The sequence below is a fragment of the Ceratotherium simum genome, chromosome 6 (genome assembly GCF_057802395.1).
Source record: "Ceratotherium simum simum isolate JZ-2026a chromosome 6, ASM5780239v1, whole genome shotgun sequence".
NCBI classification, from domain to species: Eukaryota; Metazoa; Chordata; class Mammalia; order Perissodactyla; family Rhinocerotidae; genus Ceratotherium; species Ceratotherium simum.
Window position 1 is genome coordinate 7,092,504 of NC_141905.1, and position 18,838 is coordinate 7,111,341.

The window sequence follows — 18,838 nt, forward strand, 5'->3', positions numbered from 1 at the left end:
CATTCCAAATGCATGTTTCATCTTTTTGTGGTTGACGTCTAATGAAATTTCTTTGTCAGAGACCACAGTCAGTACTATAAAGATTATGTTACATTTGTTGAGATATATTTTGATTTGGTACATGGTAAATTTTTATACATGGTCCATGTATGCTTCAAAAAAATGTTAAGTTCTCTAATTTAGGGATTCAAGTTCTATATATGTTCATTATATCTAGCTTGCTAATTGTTTTTTTTTTTGTAATTTTTATACTCTTTTAATGTATCAATAAAAGTTACTGTTTAATGTATCAAAAAAATAACTGTTTAATGTATCAATAAAAGAGATATTTTAAAATGGTCCACTATCATAATGAATTTATCAATTCCTCATTGCAATTCTGTCAAATATGGCTTTATATATTCTAAAACTGTTATTAGGAGCTCATAAATTAAGAATTTTATATCTCCCTTGTGAATTAAACCGTTTAGTGTTATATAGTGGCCACTTACTGCCTAATGCTTTTTGCTCTGAAGTCTCTTTTGTCTGATATAACTATAGCTACACTCACTCTCTTTTGTTAGTGTTGCCCTGTGTATTTTAATTCTTTTACTTTAAAACATCAAGGGGAAATGTTCCCCAAAGATTCCTTCTTATTAAAGTACATGGATGACCAATAAAGTAAATGAAATGAGTTCTACGCAGATGACCTAGTCCTGAAAACTAGTTTATCAACACTAATTGGTAGAACAAATCCCTAAAAATTAATTTCAGGAGAATCAGCATAGGAATGTGGAGATTATGAATGAGATGGGGTGGAGGAAAAGAATTCGGGTAGTGCTATCACACCAACACAATCTCTCCCATCTCCAGCAAAACAGGTTTAAAAACATTTGCACACAACTCATTTACCAAGAAAAAGTGACCTCACCTGAGTGAGAAGTCCGAGCATAATTTAAACCTGAGGTATATTTTAAGTCACGCTTCAAAATGAACTTGATTACATTTATCAAAGGAGCAAACTGTTCTGGACGGCTGCAATTCAAATTAAAGGCTCACTTGGGACTCGAATATGTCTTTGATTAAATTAAATGTGATTTGGCTAACAATGTCAAGAAGGCACAAGGAGAAATACACTAAATTAGCAAGATGCCAGGTTTCTTGGAGACTGCTCACTGAATCAAATTAATGTCAAATTAAAGAAAAGGCTGGATAAATTTTTCCAAGGAGACTCAGTTAGCTTTTCTGCCCTACATATGCCAAGGATTTATGAGGACAAAGTGAAAACAGTAAGACTAGGAGATAGGAGCCTGGTTTCTAGTCTTGTCTCTGTACTAAAGAGCTGTGTGATGACAGACAAATCATTTCAGCTCTCTGGGACTTAGTGTCTTCACCTCTCAAATGAGTGTTGGAATAAAAATTTCTTTATTTACCTTCCAAATCTAACCATCTACAAGTCTATGAGTCTAGACAATTCCTAGGGACAGCATCATAAATGAAAGGGTATCAGTGGCTATATTAATTGAGTCACGAAATGTAAGAAAAGCAAATTCTGATAAAATCAGCTGATTTTCCCAACATACTCTAAAAACCATCCAGAAATGTTCTAAGATACTCTTTTCTAAAAGGAAACTTTAAAGCACATCAAAACTCATCCTAGATGGGTCAAGCCATAAAACATAGAGGGAGAAAAAAAACGATAAAACGTACTCAGTTCTAGAAGGGAGTCAAGTACGGTTACATAAAGGATCTACTCAGGACATTCTATGAAGATGCTCACTTCCAAATCGTCTCTCCTACAAGTACAAAATCATTCTGATCAGAGAATAGTATCAACAGTGGGACTGAGAGCCCAGCAGTACACTAAGAGTTAGAGACTGCCAGCCAAAGATGTGATGGTAGTCTTGATGGCCACCTTACATGTCACAGAGGAATGGACAGACTCTTATTTGAGAGAACAACAAACCACAAGGTTGTTTTTCAAAGCCGCAGCACAACTGTCAGCCCTGGGTGGGGGTGGCAGCTGAACTAGGCAAGTGGGAGAAGCAGTGCTTGCTCTTGGTAGTGATTTTTCTCTCTGTTAATGCTGGAACTTGCAGAAAGTGAGTATGAGGACAGCAACACGATGGAAGTCCCAAAGCTCCAGCAGATTCCATAAGAGATAAAAATGGAAGGCATCCACCAGATGAAAATGCATTTCCCGTGTTGTGCTCTAACCCTGGCAGTATCTCCACGAGGAAGGTAATGTGTCCAAGTGAGAATTTTTGCCCCATATCTTTTGCAATCCTCTACTTTCCCATAGTTTGGAGACACTGCCCCATGCTGTCTCTATCAATTAAAAATTCCATCATCAGTATATCTAAAGTCCTTCAAATTTTATGTGAAATTTATTTTTATCTCTTTAGTAGAACAAAATGAAATAGATGCCACAATAAGTAAAATTTCCAGAATAGCACCAAAAAGGATTTTCTTTAGAGTTGCAAAAAGTCTCACTCTTTGGAATCCCTATTTTGGTGATCTTCAACATCAGAGTAACACAGAATTGAGAAATCACTGTGGTAAGGAGAACAAAAGAAATGCCTATTCCTTAGAGAGCTTGGTCAGGGATTTGGGCATTAGCCACAGTCCATTAGCAGGGATCTCTCTTCTTCTAGTTTTACCTCATGGGTCACTGGTCTCAATGTCTTTTCCTCACTTGATGAAGGTGAAGTCTCCCAGAAATGCAGGTCTTTTGTATCACTGTCATCTCCCTTCTGATCTTTTCCTGAACAAAGAGAAGGAAAGCATCGATCAAAGGCAAAGGGATACACAGAAGGAAAGGTTGAGCCTTACTGAGAAAAGCAAGGCTCCATGAGGGGAATTTTCCCCTACTTTTCCTGTTTTAGAGTCATCTCATCTTTATTTCCAATATTAATCATTTCTTTTTTTTTTTTTTTTAGGTTCAAAAGTTATTAATAAATTCAATTTTACCTTTCAAATACAGACTCTATTACAGAAACTCAAAAATGGATTATTATTAGGTGAATGGATTTTTACTGCTCTTCAATGGGTTAAAAGTGAAAAATCATATGATAATAAATGAGAATAGATTTTGGTAAAACATATAATTCAGTCTATATCTTTAACCTACAGACTACATTTTAGCAGCTCTTTATTCAACTGCGCTTATTCTACTTTGTCCTTTTGCCAGTTTCCTTAAGTCTGAGTCCTTGGGTTGTTGTTCTGTGTTTCTTACACGAGAAAACCTGTATTTTATATTCTGTAGTTTCAACTAAATTTTAACTTACAGAGGAATAAAACCATGAAACTACATTCATCTCTGAATGTAGAATCCTTTCAATTTTTATATTTTCTGGCTAACTTATCTTTTTCTTCTCACTCATACCAAATTTGAAAGTATTTTTTTCCTTTTAACTGAGTGAATTTTATGGAATTATTCCAAAGCACCTTCCTCCTCCCTCTTCATACATCAGGCTGTGCAATATTTAAGTCAGTTTTATAATTGAAAAATTAATCAATGGAACATAATCAGCTTTGGGAACAAAAATAGACTGGTTATCAGCATGCACTCCAACTAATGGAAACAAAAGCGTGAGTCTGTGAGGAGTCACTGCTAGGAAGAAGCCAAATAGCCTCAGGCACTCCAATATTAATCATTTCTATCCCTCCTTTGAAAAAATAGCATAGCAAACATGATCCTTCTTCTAGGATTATCCTCAGGAAGTAGATTTTCAAGCAATCCCTTTGTTCCTACTTCCATGTTATTCAAGAAAGTACTCTTCAGTAAATCCTAAATATATACAACCTACAGAACCTATGCACTGGGATCTACAGAATACAGTTCTTCTGTGTTTCAGAGTCTACTTTTTGGATAAAGAATAGTGTGTTATATAAGTCTCACTTTAACTTCTTGGATTAATAATAAATAAATTAGAAATATGTTAATGTATATATAGAAAGTTGTTTTAGGCTTTATTGAGGAATGTAATATGAATCATCCCTAGGAAACTAATTGCTGGTTTTATTATAGGCTTGATGCTAATTATTCTGCTAATTTCAGTGCACAGAATCTTTCAGATAGAGGCCAAGGGAGATAATTTCTCTGATTTTAGAATTGAGCACTCAGAGTACTATTTCGTATATCATGACAGCCTTAAATATTACAATTTAGAAATTTTGTGACATGGCATATTACAAAATCAACAGTAAAAAATATAGTGAACAAGTACTTTGGAAACTAAAAAGTGCATTCCTGAATGTGTTAAAAAGGAAATCAAATATGAGGCCGGCCCAGTGGCGTAGAGGTTGGGTTCGCACACTCCACTTCAGTGGCCCAGGGTTTGTGGGTTCGGATCCCGGGTGTGGACCTAAGCACCGCTTGTCAAGCCATGCTGTGGCAGGTGTCCCACATATAAAGTAGAGGAAGATGGGCACAGATGTTAGCCCAGAGACAATCTTCCTCAGCAAAAGAGGAGGATTGGCAACAGATGTTAGCTCAGAGCTAATCTTCCTCACCAAAAAAAGAAAAAAAAAGAAATCCAAGAGAAATTATGAACTATTATAACATATGAATTAATTTCATAAGTATATATTAAAAAATATCAATGAAAGGACAACATATCAAAACTAATATGGAATAGCTAAAGCTGTGTTTAAGGGGGAAATGTATAGTTTTAAATACATTTATACAGAAAAACAAAAAAACTGACAAAAATGAATTTCGTTTTCAATCATAAAGGCCAAGAATAACTGAGGAAACCCCAAAAAAAAGTAGAATGGAAGATACGATAAAGAAAAGTAGCAAATAGAAAATAAACTAAAACAACAGAATAATCAACAAAATCAAAGACAAGTTATTTGAAAAAGACTTAAAAATACACAAATCTCTTTCACTACTCAACTGATAACACTTAAAGTGAAAAAAGGCACAGCCCAGATCCAACTATCCTTTTTAAAAATAATAAGCAAATATTATGAGCATCTTTAGACAAATCTGATGAAATGGAAACTTTTATAGAGAATTATAAATTATCAAAATCTACTCACAAATATGTGGAAAGCCTGCATAGTATAATAACCATTTAAAAAATTAAACCAATAAGCAAAAACCTCACCCTCAGGAGAAGAAAGGCATCTGGGCCCAAACAGGTTTCCAGATGAGATTTTATCAAACTTTCAATGAACAAAAATCTCTTTCTTATGTAAATTGTTTTGGAGAACTTTTTTTAAAGTTACCTGATTTATATTAAAAGGTTAGTAAAATCCTGACATGAAAACAAGTAAAACACAAGTAAGAAAAATTATAAGCCAAACTCAAAAATGAACACAGATGCAAAAGTCCTAAAAAAAAATATTACTAAATGATGCAAAGGAAAAAATGTGTAGAGTAAGTTAGTTTTATCACAAGAATTGAAATATCAATATGCTCAGTATCAGAAAAATCTATCAATGTAAATCGGAATACTAAAAAATTTTAACAGGGGCCAGCCTGGCAGCATAGTGGTTAAGTTCCCGCACTCTGCTTTGACAGCCTGGGTTCGCGGGTTCAGATCCCAGGTGTGGACCTACACCACTCACCAGCCATGCTGTGGTAGTGACCCACTTATAAAATAGAGGAAGACTGGCACATATGTTAGCTCCCGGCTAATCTTCCTTAAGTGAAAAAAAACAGGAAGATTGGTGGCAGGTGTTAGCTTGGGCAAATCTTTCTTAGTAAAAAAATAAAAAAATAAATAAAAGACAGAAATCACATTATCATCTGAACATATAATGAAAACTCATTTGAAAAATTCAATAGTCTTTCAAGGTAGAAATAGAGGGAACTTCTTTAACTTATAGAAAAGTCTACCTATTCAGAAAATTGAACCAATATTATACTTAATGGTAAAACTTAAGACATGCTCTGTTTTAAGGAAAATGTAAGAACGCCTGCCACCACTACCCTTACTTAACATTGTATAAGATACAGGGCCCAAGCAATAAAAAGAAAGAAAAAAGAACAAAAAGCCGTAAGGGTTGGAAACAAAGCAAGTAAACTGTTATTTGCAAATACTGTAATTGTCTACATACAAAATTAAACAGACTATAATCAAACTATTAGAAATAATAAGAAAGTTTGACAGGAGAGCTAATACAAGATCAATAAATTAGAAACATTCCATATACTGACAATAACCAACAATACATTGCAACAAAAGAAAATATGTCATTCACAATAAAAATAAAAATATAAGGTAACTAGAAATAAATTGAACCAAAAGTATGCAGTGAAAATTGCAAAATTTTATTGAAGGGTACAAAAAACAGAATAAACAAATAAAGAACCCATATTCATATAGGAGAAAACTCAATATCATAATAATGGTAAGTATCCTCTAAATTAATCCATAGATTCAATGCAAATCCAATCAAAATTGGAGCAGGATGTGTGGGTATATGTGTGTGCATGTGCATATGTGTGTAGACAAACTAGAGAATACAAGTCTAAGAAAAGCAAAGACAACTCTGGAAAAGGTGAACTGATTGGAGAAAATGCCCTATCAGATATCAATACTTATTATAGGCTAAAGTAATCAAAATAGTGTGAACTGGTGTAGGGATAGAAAAATAGATAAATAAAAGAGAACAGGGATTCAAAAACAGACTCAAGCACATAAGAGGATTTGCCATTTGATAGTGGTGGCATTGCAGATCAGTGAGAAAAGTACTAAAATATATAGGGTTGAGACAATTGGTTTCTCCACCAGAAAAAAGAAAAGATTATATCCCTACCTCACAGCATAATGAGATCAAAGATCAAAATATGCAAAATAAAATAAAAGAGGCCATATTTATTATCTCAGGGCAGAAACGGATTTTTGAATTATAAAAGCACAACTAATAGAAGAAAATTTTGACAATTTTGAATATTCAGTTAAAAGATATTATCAACAAAGATAAAAAAAATAAACATTCACCAGGGAGAAGTGATATACAGACAGAATATATCTAGGATATATAAAGAATGCTTAAAATTCAATAAGAAGACAAACAAGCCAAAAGAAAAAAAAATGAGTAAACTATATTAAACTAGCTGATATTCTCAGTTGCAAGTAACAGCAACCAACTATTGCTGATTGGAGAATAAAGACAGTTTACCACATGTCCTCTGGGTAACTCCTTTAACCATCAGAAAAGCTGGGCAGTAAGACATGGTCCCCTGAATGCTGCAGGGTGCACGTCTAACACTCCTGATACTGAATGCTAACAGTGAACCATATCCCCCCATAGCCTTTGACATTGAATATCACTGAAACTACTGCCTCATGCCAAGACTCAAAGGATAGGGAATTCTGCAAACCTAAGAAAGCAGCTTGAAACACTAGGGAGGCAAATTAAAAAGAAAAACATGTCCATAAGAATTATAAACAAGCAACTCACAGAAAACTTACAGGCCAATAAATATATAAAAAATGCCCAGATAGGACATTAGCAACATGGCAGAGTAAGCTGTTCCCTGTATCTCTTGCCCTTTGAACTACACCTAAATGGACATTCATTATCAACAGAGGATACCCACATAGCACAACAGGATGCCTGAGAGACTCAGACAGCTATACATCTGAAGGTGGATGGACTAACTCCAGGGAGGTGGTGGAAATAGGTAAGCACTCTCTGGCCCCTCATCAGCCCTGTGCACGTATGCAACTGCTCTTCTGTCTGGAGCGCCTATAGTACCACTGTGGCCCTGAGGGTAGGAGCACACGCAACTGTGGGAACAGGTGATGGAAGCCCTGAGGCCCTGTGTGATCACTTTTCCATCTGGTGGGAGAACCCAGAGTGCCGCTGCAGTCCCACGGAGTGGCCAGGGCTCAGACCCCATGGAGAGGCCCCACCCAACAAGCACAGCCACCGGTGCCACTGGAGAAAGAGGCAGTGGCAGATGTGCACGCCCGGGCGAATGATTTCCTGGCTGTGGCAAACGCCCATAGTACCGCTGCACCCCTGAAGGGGGGAGCGCAACTCAGCGTCACTGAGGAAGCAGGTGGCAGCAGCCTTCAGCCCCCGCATGATTGCTTTCCCGCCAACTGGGAGAGCCCACAGCGCTGTTGCGGTCCCAAGGAGTGGCCCAGGCATGGACCCCATGAGGAAGCCCCATCCACTAAGCACAGCAGTCAGTGTGACCTTAAGAAGAGGCAGCAGCAGATCTACGCACCCAGATGAACGTTCTCCTAGCTGGTGTAAGCGCCTATAATACCTCACGACTTCCAGCAGACAGGGTGGGATCTGAAACACAACTCCTGCTTCCCCCCGTGGTAGCAGGTGGAATCTGATACTACCACAAATGCCCCGGCAAAAGATTAGTTCATCAAACAACATGAGAAACTACAGCAATAATTCAGAGCAGAAGGAGAAGGACAATTTTCCAGAAACCAACTCTGAAGTCACAGAAATTTACAATCTAAATGACAGAGAATTCAAAATAGCTGCCATAAAGAGACTCAACGAGTTACAAAAAAACTCAGAGAAACAGTTCAATGAGCTCAGGAATAAAATTCATGAGAAGAAGGAATACTTCACTAAAAAGATTGAAATTATTAAAAAAAAAAACAAACAGAAATTTTGGATATGAAGAACACAATTAATGAAATAAAAAATAATCTAGAATCCTTAAAAAATAGAGCTGATGTTACAGAGGAAAGAATTAGTGATTTAGAGGATAGAAATATAGAATCGTTTTAAGTGGAGGAGGAGAGAGAACTAAGATTTTTAAAAAATGAAGAAATTCTTCAAGAAATATCCAACTCAATTAGGAAAAGCAACATGAGGATTACAGGTATTCCAGAGGGAGAAGAGAAGGAGAAAGGAGCAGAGAACTTGTTCAAAAAAATAACAGCTGAGAATTTCCCAAACCTAGGGAAAGAACTAGACTTACAAGTACATGAAACCAATAGAATTCCTAATTGCATCAGTGGTAAAAGACTTTCCCCAAGGCACATAATAGTAAAACTGGCAAAAGTCAATGACAAAGAAAAATATTAAGGGCAGCAAGACAGAAGAAAACAACCTACAAAGGAACCCCTATCGGGCTTTCAGTGGATTTCTCAGCAGAAACCTTACAGGCTAGGAGAGAATAGAATGATGTATTCAAAATACTGAATGACAAAAACTTTCAGGCAAGAATACTATATCCAATGAAAATATCCTTCAGATATGATGGAGAAATAAAAGCTTTCCCAGATAAACAAAAGTTGAGGGAGTTCATCACCACTAGACCTCCTCTACAAGAAATGATCAAGGATGCCCTCATACCTGAAATAAAAAGGCAAAGGTCTACAAAGCTTTGAGCAAGGGGATAAATAGACAGACAAAATTAGAAAACTTCAGCTCTCTTTCAGAACAGGGAAGGAAATACTTAATTATAACTTAAAATATAAAGGGAAGAAAAGCATCAAAATTAACTAGAAACACTTCAACTTAGTCACAAACTAACGACACAAAACATAATAATTTCTAACAGCAATAACTCAGACGGGGAAGAGGAAAGGGATGGAACCTGTGTAGGCTAATGAACATAAGAGACTATCAGAAAATGGACTATCTCATCTGTGAGAACTTTTATAGAAATCTCAAAGTAACCACTAAACAAAAAATAAGAGCAGAACCACAATTCATAAAAAACAAAAGAGAACACTGAGAAAGCCTCCACAGAAAAGCCCCAAAATAAAATGGAAAATAATGGAAACACAGAACCAGAAAACAAGAGATAAAATGGCAGTATTAAGCCGTCATATATCAATATTCACTCTAATATAAATAGATTGAATTCTCCAATCAAAAGACACAGAGTAGCTGGATGGATAAAAAAACAAGACTCAACAATTAACTACCTCCAGGAAACACATCTCAGCTCTAAAGACAAACACAGACTCAGAGTAAAGGAATGGAAGACATTACTCCAAGCAAATGGCAAACAAAAGAAAGCAGGTGTTGCTATACTTATATCAGACAAAGCAGACTTCAAGATAAAAAAGACAATGAGAGACAAAGAGGGGCAATATATAATGATAAAAGGGACTTTCCACCAAGAGGGCCTAACACTTATGAATATATATGCACCTAACACAGGAGCATCCAGGTATATAAAATGACTATTAACAAACCTAAAGGGAGGAATTAACAGGAACACAATAATAGTAGGGGACCCTCAATACCACACTTACATGAATGGATAGATCAGCCAGACAGAAAGTCAACAAGAAAATAGTCAATTTAAATGATACATTTGATGAGATGGACTTAATAGATATATATAGAGCACTCCATCCAGAAACAGCAGAATATACATTCTTCTCAAGTACACATGGAACATTCTCAAAGATAAACCATATGTTGGGAAACAAGGCAAGCCTCAATAAATTTAAGAAGATTGAAATCATCCCAAGCATCTTTTCTGACTAAAGTGCTATAAAACCAGAAATCAACTACAAGAAAAAAGACAGGGAAGTCACAAATAGGTGGAGACAAAACAACATGCTACTGAACAACCACTGGATCAATGAAGAAATCAAAAGAGAAATTAAAAAATACACGGAGACAAATGAAAATACAACATAACAACTCTTATGGGATGCAGCAAAAGCAGTTATAAGAGGGAAATTCATGGCAATACAGGCCCACCTCAACAAACAAGGAAAATCTCAAATAAGTAATCTTAAACTACACCTAACAGATCTAGAAAAAGAACAAGTAAAGTCCAAAGTTAGCAGAAAGAGGGAAACAATAAAAATTAGAGCAGAAATAAATGAAATAGAGACTAAAAACACAGTAGAAAAGATCAATGAAACTAAGAGATGGTTCTTTGAGAAGATAAAAAAAATTGACAAACCCTTAGCCAGACTCACTAAGAAAAAAGGAGAGAAGGGTCAAATAAATAAAATTAGAAATGAAAGAGGACAAATTACAACAGATACCACAAAAATACAAAGGACTATAAGAGAATACTATGAAAAACTATATGCCCACAAATTGAATAACCTAGGAGCAATGGATAAATTCTTAGACTCAATACAACCTCTCAAAACTGGATCAAAAAGAAATAGATATTCTGAATAGACCAATCACAAGTAAAGAGATTGAAACAGTAATCAAGAACCTCCCAACAAACAAAAGTCCAGGACCAGATGGCTTCTCTGGAGAATTCTACCAAACAGTCAAAGAAGATTTAATACCCATCTTTCTCAAACCATTCCAAAAACTTGAAGAAGATAGAATGCTTCCTAACTGATTCTGTGAGGCCAACACTACCCTGATACCAAAACCAGACAAGGACAACACAAAGAAGAAAATTTACAGGCCAATATCGCTGATGAACATAGATGAAAAAGTCCTCAACAAAGTACTGGCAAACTGAATACAGAAACACATTAAAAGGATCATACACCATAAGCAAGCAGGATTTAAACCAGGGACGCAGTTAAACCAGGACTGGTTCAACATCTGCAAATGAATCAATCTGATATACCACATTAACAGAATGAGGAATAAAAATCACATGATTATCAACAGATGCAGAGAAAGCATTTGACAAGATTCAGCATCCATGTACGATAAAGACTTCCAATAAAATGGGTATAGAAGGAAAATACCTCAACATAATAAAGGCTATATATGACAAACCCACAGCCAACATCATACTTAATGGTGAAAAACTAAAAGCCATCCTTCTGAGGATGCCCACTCTCCCCACTCCTATTCAACATAGTCCTGGAGGATTTGGCTAGAGCAATTAGGCAAGAAAAAGAAATAAAAGGAATCCAAATCAGAAAGGAAGAAGTGAAACTCTTGCTGTTTGCAGAAGACATGACTCTATTTATAAAAAAAACCTAAAGAACCCATCACAAAACTATCAGAAATAATAAACAACTACAACAAAGTTAGAGGATACAAAATCAACTTAGAAAAATCAGTGGCATTTCTATACACTAATAAAGAAATAGCAGAAGGAGAAGTCAAGAATACAATCCCAATTACAATCATTACAAAAAGAATAAAATATCTAGGAATAAATTTAACCAAAGAGGTGAAAGACCTATACACTGAAAACTATAAGACATTATTGAAAGAAATTGAAGAAGACATAAAGAAATAGATAGATAGGGCCGGCTCTGTGGCTTGGTGGTTGAGTGCGCGCGCTCTGATGCTGGCGGCCCGGGTTCGGATCCCGGGAGCGCCCGGAGGCACCGCTTCTCCATCCAACGCGAGGCCGAGTCCCGCGTACAGCAACTAGAAGGATGTGAACCTATGACATACAACTGTCTACTGGGGCTTTGGGGGGAAAAAGCTGAATAAATAAAATCTTTAAAAAAAATAAAAAAAAAAAAAAAAAAAAAAAAAAAAGAAATAGATAGATATTCCATGCACGTGGATTAGAAGAATAAACATAGTTAAAATGTCCATATTACCTAAAGTAATCTACAGATTCAATGCAAGCCCAATCAGAATCCCAATGACATTCTTCACGGAAATTGAACAGAGAATCCTAAAATTTATATGGAACACAAAATCCCGAATAGCCAAAGCAATCCTGAGAAAAAAGACTAAAGCTGGAGGCATCACAATCCCTGACTTCAAAATATACTACAAAGCTATAGTAATCAAAACAGCATGGTATTGGTACAAAAACAGACACACACACATCAATGGAACAGAACTGAAAGCCCAGAAATGAAACCATACATCTATGGACAGTTAACCTTCACCAAAGGAGCCAAGAACAGAAAATGGAGAAAAGAAAGTCTCTTCAATAAATGGTGCTGGGAAAACTGCATAGCCACATGCAAAAGAATGAAAATAGACCATTATCTTGCACCATACACAAACATTAACTCAAAATGGATTAAAGACTTGAATGTAAGATCTAAAACCATAAAACTCCTAGAAGAAAATATAGGCAGTACACTCTTTGACATCAGTCATAGCAGTATCTTTTCAAATACCATGTCTACTAAGGCAAGGGAAACAAAAGAGAAAATTAACAAATGGGACTACATCAGACTACAAAGCTTCTGCAAAGCAAAGGAAACCATCAACAAAACGAAAAAGACAACCCACCAACTGGGAGAAAACATTTGGAAATCATATATCCAACAAGGGGTTAATCTCCAAAATATATAAAGAACTCATACAACTCAACAACAGAAAAACAAACAACCCAATCAAAAAATGGGCAGAGGATCTAAACAGACATTTTTCCAAAGAAGATCTACAGATGGTCAACAGACACATGAAAAGATGTTCAACATCACTAATTATTATGGAAATGTAAATCAAAACTACAATGAGATATTACCTTACACCAGTCAGAATGGTTATAATCACCAAGACAAAAAATAACAAATGTTGGAAAGGATGTAGAGAAAAGGGAACCCTCATACACTGCTTGTAGGAATGCAAACTAGTGCAGCCACTATGGAAAACAGTATAGAGATTTCTCAAAAAATTAAAAATAGAAATACCATACAATCCAGCTATCCCACTACTGGGTATTTATCCAAACAACTTGAAATCAACAATCCAAAGAGATTTATGCACCCCTATGTTCACCGCAGCATTACTCACAATAGCCAAGATGTGGAAGCAACCCAAGTGCCCACCAACTGATAAACGGATAAAGAAGATGTGGTATATACATACAATGGAATAATACCCAGCCAAAAAAAAAAACCAAAATCATCCCACTCGCAACAACATGGATGGGTATTATGTTAAGCAAAATAATCCAGACGGAGAAAGACAAACATCGCATGATTTCACTCATATGTGGAAGATAAACACACGGACAAAGAGAACAGTTTAGTGGTACCAGAGGTGAAGGGGGTTGGGGGGTGGGCGAAAGGGGTAAAGGGGCACATATATATGGTGATGGATACAAATTAGACTACTGGTGGTGAGCACAATGCAGTATATACAAAAACTTATAAATAATAATGTACAGCTGAAATTTCACAGTTATAAACCTTTATGACCTCAATTAAAAAAAATGCCCAGCGTCACCTAATAAACAAAGAAATGAAAATTAAAATACCCTACCACTGACTTTCACTCCTCCCATGAGGGATTGACTGTTGCAGGACTTAATCACACCCAGAAAATAGGACAAAACACATGAAACAACAATTTTCAGACACTGCACAACAGATTGTGGTCCCTGAGAGAGGAAAGACAAATGAGGTGAGCTTTACAATTGCCCAGATTAAGGCCTCAAGTTGTTTCCAGGCTACAGCTCAGGGTAAGGAACCAAAGGGAGTCCGTGATCTCCCTGAGCTGAGGAGAAAGAGGTCAAAGTTCAGAGAGGCTAGGGCAGGTCGCATTTGTGGGGCAGAGTATCAGAGAAGAGGGAGCTATACAGAGCAAGAGAAGTCTGAATGGATCTGCTTATATGTGGAGGACAATCCCTGATGCCCAGGAAGAATCACTGAAAAGCAGCAGGCCAGATAATTCCTAGAGGTTAGTAAGGGCTAGGAACAGTTTGTTTTCTCACAAGCCAGGATGAGGAGACCTCATAATACATGGGTCACTGGGGACAGTGCACAGAACAGACACTTAGTAGTAAAACTAAATCATTCCCAGAACCACGGCTACTCTGAATCACCTATAAAAAGCTTAACAGCCAGCCTCAAAAAGGATTAAGTTACTTGAACTTCAAGTAACATAACTGCAAGGCAAAAAGCACCCAACATTTTTTAAAAGAATACAAAAAAAAAACCCAGCACCCAAAATCATAAAATTCACAATGTCCAGCATCCAGGTGATAATTAACAGGCATGCAAAGAAGCAGGAAAATATAGCCCATAACGAGATAAGTCAATCAATGGAAAAACACTTAGAAATAACAGATGATGAAATTTGTAAATAAGAACCTTTAACAAGCTACTATAAATTTTATAAGGGTGTTCAAAGAAATAAAATAATATAAGAATAGAAATGAAAAATGTAAAAATGAAACCCAAATGGAACTGCTAGAGATGAAATACAGTCACGCACCACATAGACATTTCAGTCAATGATGAACCACATACACAATGGTGACCCCATAATATTAGTACCATATAGCCTAGGTGTGTAGTAGGCTATACCATCTCAGTTTGTAAGAGTATACTCTCTGATGTTTGCACAACAATGAAATCACCTAACAATGCATTTCTCAGAACATGTCCCTATTGTTAAAAAACACATGACTGTACACAGTATATGAACTGGATGGAATTAATAGCAGATAAGACAGTAGAAAAGAAAAGATCAGTGTATGTCAACATATAGCAATATAAATTATCCAAAATGAAGCACAGAGGGTGGAAAAAAGAGACTGAACAGAGATTCAGCAAACTTTAAAAAATAAAGTAGGGAAATGAGATATCTTGCTAACACTAGTCAAAGGAGAGCTGGAATAGCTAGATTAATAGCACACAAAGTAGACCTCCAAAGGAAGCATGGTACCAAGGATCAAGAAGGACACTACATAATGACAAGGGGTTGAGATTAGAAACAATTCAAAATATATATACAACTAATAGCAAAACCTCAAATTACAAGAAGTAAAAAACTAATATAATTGAAAGGAGAAAGATACATATCTACAAAACTCTTTCAGAATTTGAAATAACAAATAGAAAAAATATCAGTAAAGATATGGAAGACTTGAAACACACTATAATTCACATTGTCCTAATTTAAAAGTATATAGAACACTTCACTCAAAAACAACAGAATACACATTCAAATGTCCACGAAAGATTCTCAAAGATCATACATTGGGCCATAAACACAATTCTCAATAAATTTATAAGCTATGAAATTATAGAGATTTTATCATACAAATTATAAAATATATAAATATCAGCAGATCAGAATGGAAATAAATTAGAAATCAGTAATAATAAGATATACGAGAAATCTCCAAATATCTGGAAACCAAACAAGTAATTTCAATTTAACCAATGAGTCAAAGAAGTCACAAGGGGATCTACAAACTATCTTAAACTTCACAAAGGTAAATAAAACAGCACATTGAAATTTTAAGGATAGAGTCAAAGTAACGTTTCGTGGACATGTATAGCATTGGATACTTCTAAGAGGAATACAGAAAGGCCTAAAATCCAATGATCTAAACTTCCACTCTAAGAAATTAGAAAAAGAAGAGAAAATTAAATTCAAAGAAGCAGAAGAATGGAAATGGTGGTAAGAACAGAAATCAATAAAATAAGGAGAAAAACAATAAAATGGAACCAACGTCTTGTTCACTGAAAAGATCAATATAAATGGTAAATAAATATCTTGACAGATGAATTGAGAAATAAAAGACAGAACAAACTAACAATCTCTGGAATGAAAGGGAGGACCTCACTACATTTTCTACAGAAATTTAAAGGAATATTATGAACAATTTTATGTCAGTAAGTCTGACAACTTAGATAAAATGAACAAATAATTTTAAAGACACAACCTACGGTAGCTTACCCAAGAAGAAATACATAATCTGAATTCATAATTAAAAATTCTCCCACAGAGAAAACACCAGGCCCAAATAGCCTCACTGGCAAATTCTACAAAATATTCAAGGAAAAATACCAATTCTACACCAATTTTTCATAAGACTGAAGAGAAGGAAACACTTCCCATCTCTTTTTGTGAGGTACACTACCGTATTGGTCTGCTAGGGCTGTCATAACAAAGTACCACAGACTGGATGGCTTAAACAACAGAAATTTATTTTCACACAGTTCTGGAGATTGGAAGTCCAAGATCAAGGTGCTGGCAAGTTTTATTTCTCCTGAGGCATTTCTCCTTGGCTTGTAGGTGGCCGCCGCCTTCTCATGTCCTCACATGGCCTTTTCTCTGTACATGCATATCCCCAGTGTCTCTTCCTCTTCTTACAAAGACACTAGTCCTATTGGATCAGGGCCCCACCCTTATGATGTTATTTAACCTTAATAAACTCTTTAAAGGCCCTATCTCCAAATACTGTCACATTGGGGATTAGGGCTTCAGTATACGAATTTTGGGAGAAGACACTTCAGTTTATAACAAGTATCTTGATACCAATATCAAAGATCTTAGAAAAAAAACTACAGATAAACATCCTCTCATAAACAGAGATGCAAAAATTATTAATAAAATTTGGCAAATCAAATCCAGAAATATATAAAAATGACCATACATCAGGACCAAGCAGAGTTCATCCAAGAATGTAAAGTTGGTTAACACTTCAAGAGTAATCAATGTAATTCAATATATGAATATACTTAAAATGAATCATCTCAACAAATGCAGAAAAATAATTTGACAAAATTCAATTCCCATTTACTTAAAAAAAACCCTCGGCAAACTATGAATCAAAGGGAACCCTCTCAAGCTGATAAAGGACATCTACAAAAAACCTATGAATAACAACGTAATTAAGAGGAAAGACTAAATTCTTTTCCCCTAAGATCCGAAACAAGCGAAAGATGTCTGCTCTACTACGCCTTTTCAACATTGTACTAGAACTGTTAGCCAGTGCTGTGAGGCAAGGAAAAGACGACAAAAAGGTTGCTACAGGAGAAGTATTTATTCAAAGATGATATGATCATCTATATAGAAAATCATGAGGATTCTACAAAAAAGCTGTTAGAAATTAAAAATAAATTTAGCAAGGTTGTAAGATATGTAGTCAGACTACAAAATCTATTGTATTTCTGTATGTTAGCAAGGAATAATATAAAACTAAAATTTAAAAATTTAATAATATAGAAAACCTGAAATACTTGGGAAAAAACTTAAAACATGCTTAAGACATATACACTGAAAACTACAAAGTATTGCTGAAAGAAATTAAAGAATATCTAAATAAATGGAGATATATACATCATCTTTGGATCGGAAGACTCAATATTGTCAGGATGTCAAAATTCCCCACATTGATCTACAGATTCAATGCAATCTCCATCAAAATTCCATCAGGATTTTTTTGTAGAAACTGATAAGCTAATTCTAAAATTCATATGGAATGCAAAGGGCCTAGAATAGCAACAATAATTTTGAAAAAGAACAACACTGGAGGACTTACACCACCTGATTTCTACACTTATGATGGAGCTATAATAATCAAGATACTATGACATTCAAAGAAGGATAGATGTATAAATCAATGGAACAGAAAGTCCAGATATAATACTACACATATATATTCAGTTGATTTTTGACAAAGATGCCTAGGTAATTTAGTGAAGAAAGGATAGTTGTTTCACAAAGTAATGCTGGAATAACTGTATTGGCATTAAAAAAAGAACCTTAATCCTTATATAACACTATTAAATAAAAAAGAAACCCTGGTCAGCCCAGTGGCATAGTGGTTAAGTTCACACACTCCAATTCGGTGGCCCGGGTTTCACCGGTTCAGATCCTGAGCGCAGACCTACACACCACTCATCAAGCCATGCTGTGGTGCATCCCACATACAGAATGAAGGAAGATGGGCACAGGTGTTAGCTCACAGACAATCTTCCTCAGCAAAAAGAGGAGGATTGGCAACAGATGTTAGGTCAGGGCCAATCTTCCTCAACCAAAAAAAGAAAAAGAAGCAGCAAAATAATTCACAGATCTAAATGTAATAGCTAAAACTATAAAATTTACAAATAAACAGGAGAAATGTTTGTGATTTGGAATTATGCAAATATGTCTTAGTATATAACAAGCATGAAGGTTAAAAGAAAAACTGATAAATTGTATTTCCTCAAGATTCATTGTTTGATTAATTCTAATAATTTCTCAGAAGCTTTCTCTTGGATTTTAGACATAATCAATAATTTTTATTATTGTCCTCTATCACATTTTAATTTCA

General features: G+C 35.5%; 1 protein-coding gene across 1 annotated transcript in view; it reads right to left on the reverse strand.

Annotated features, from left to right (window-relative positions):
• The window catches only part of PTPN20 (protein tyrosine phosphatase non-receptor type 20), a 103,999-nt gene that overhangs the window by 56,143 nt on the left and 29,018 nt on the right, over positions 1–18,838 (reverse strand). Inside the window, exon 4 of the mRNA XM_087432929.1 lies at positions 2,640–2,743. Within this exon, the coding sequence (XP_087289055.1) occupies positions 2,640–2,743 (104 nt within the window). The remainder of the gene's footprint in view (positions 1–2,639; positions 2,744–18,838) is intronic.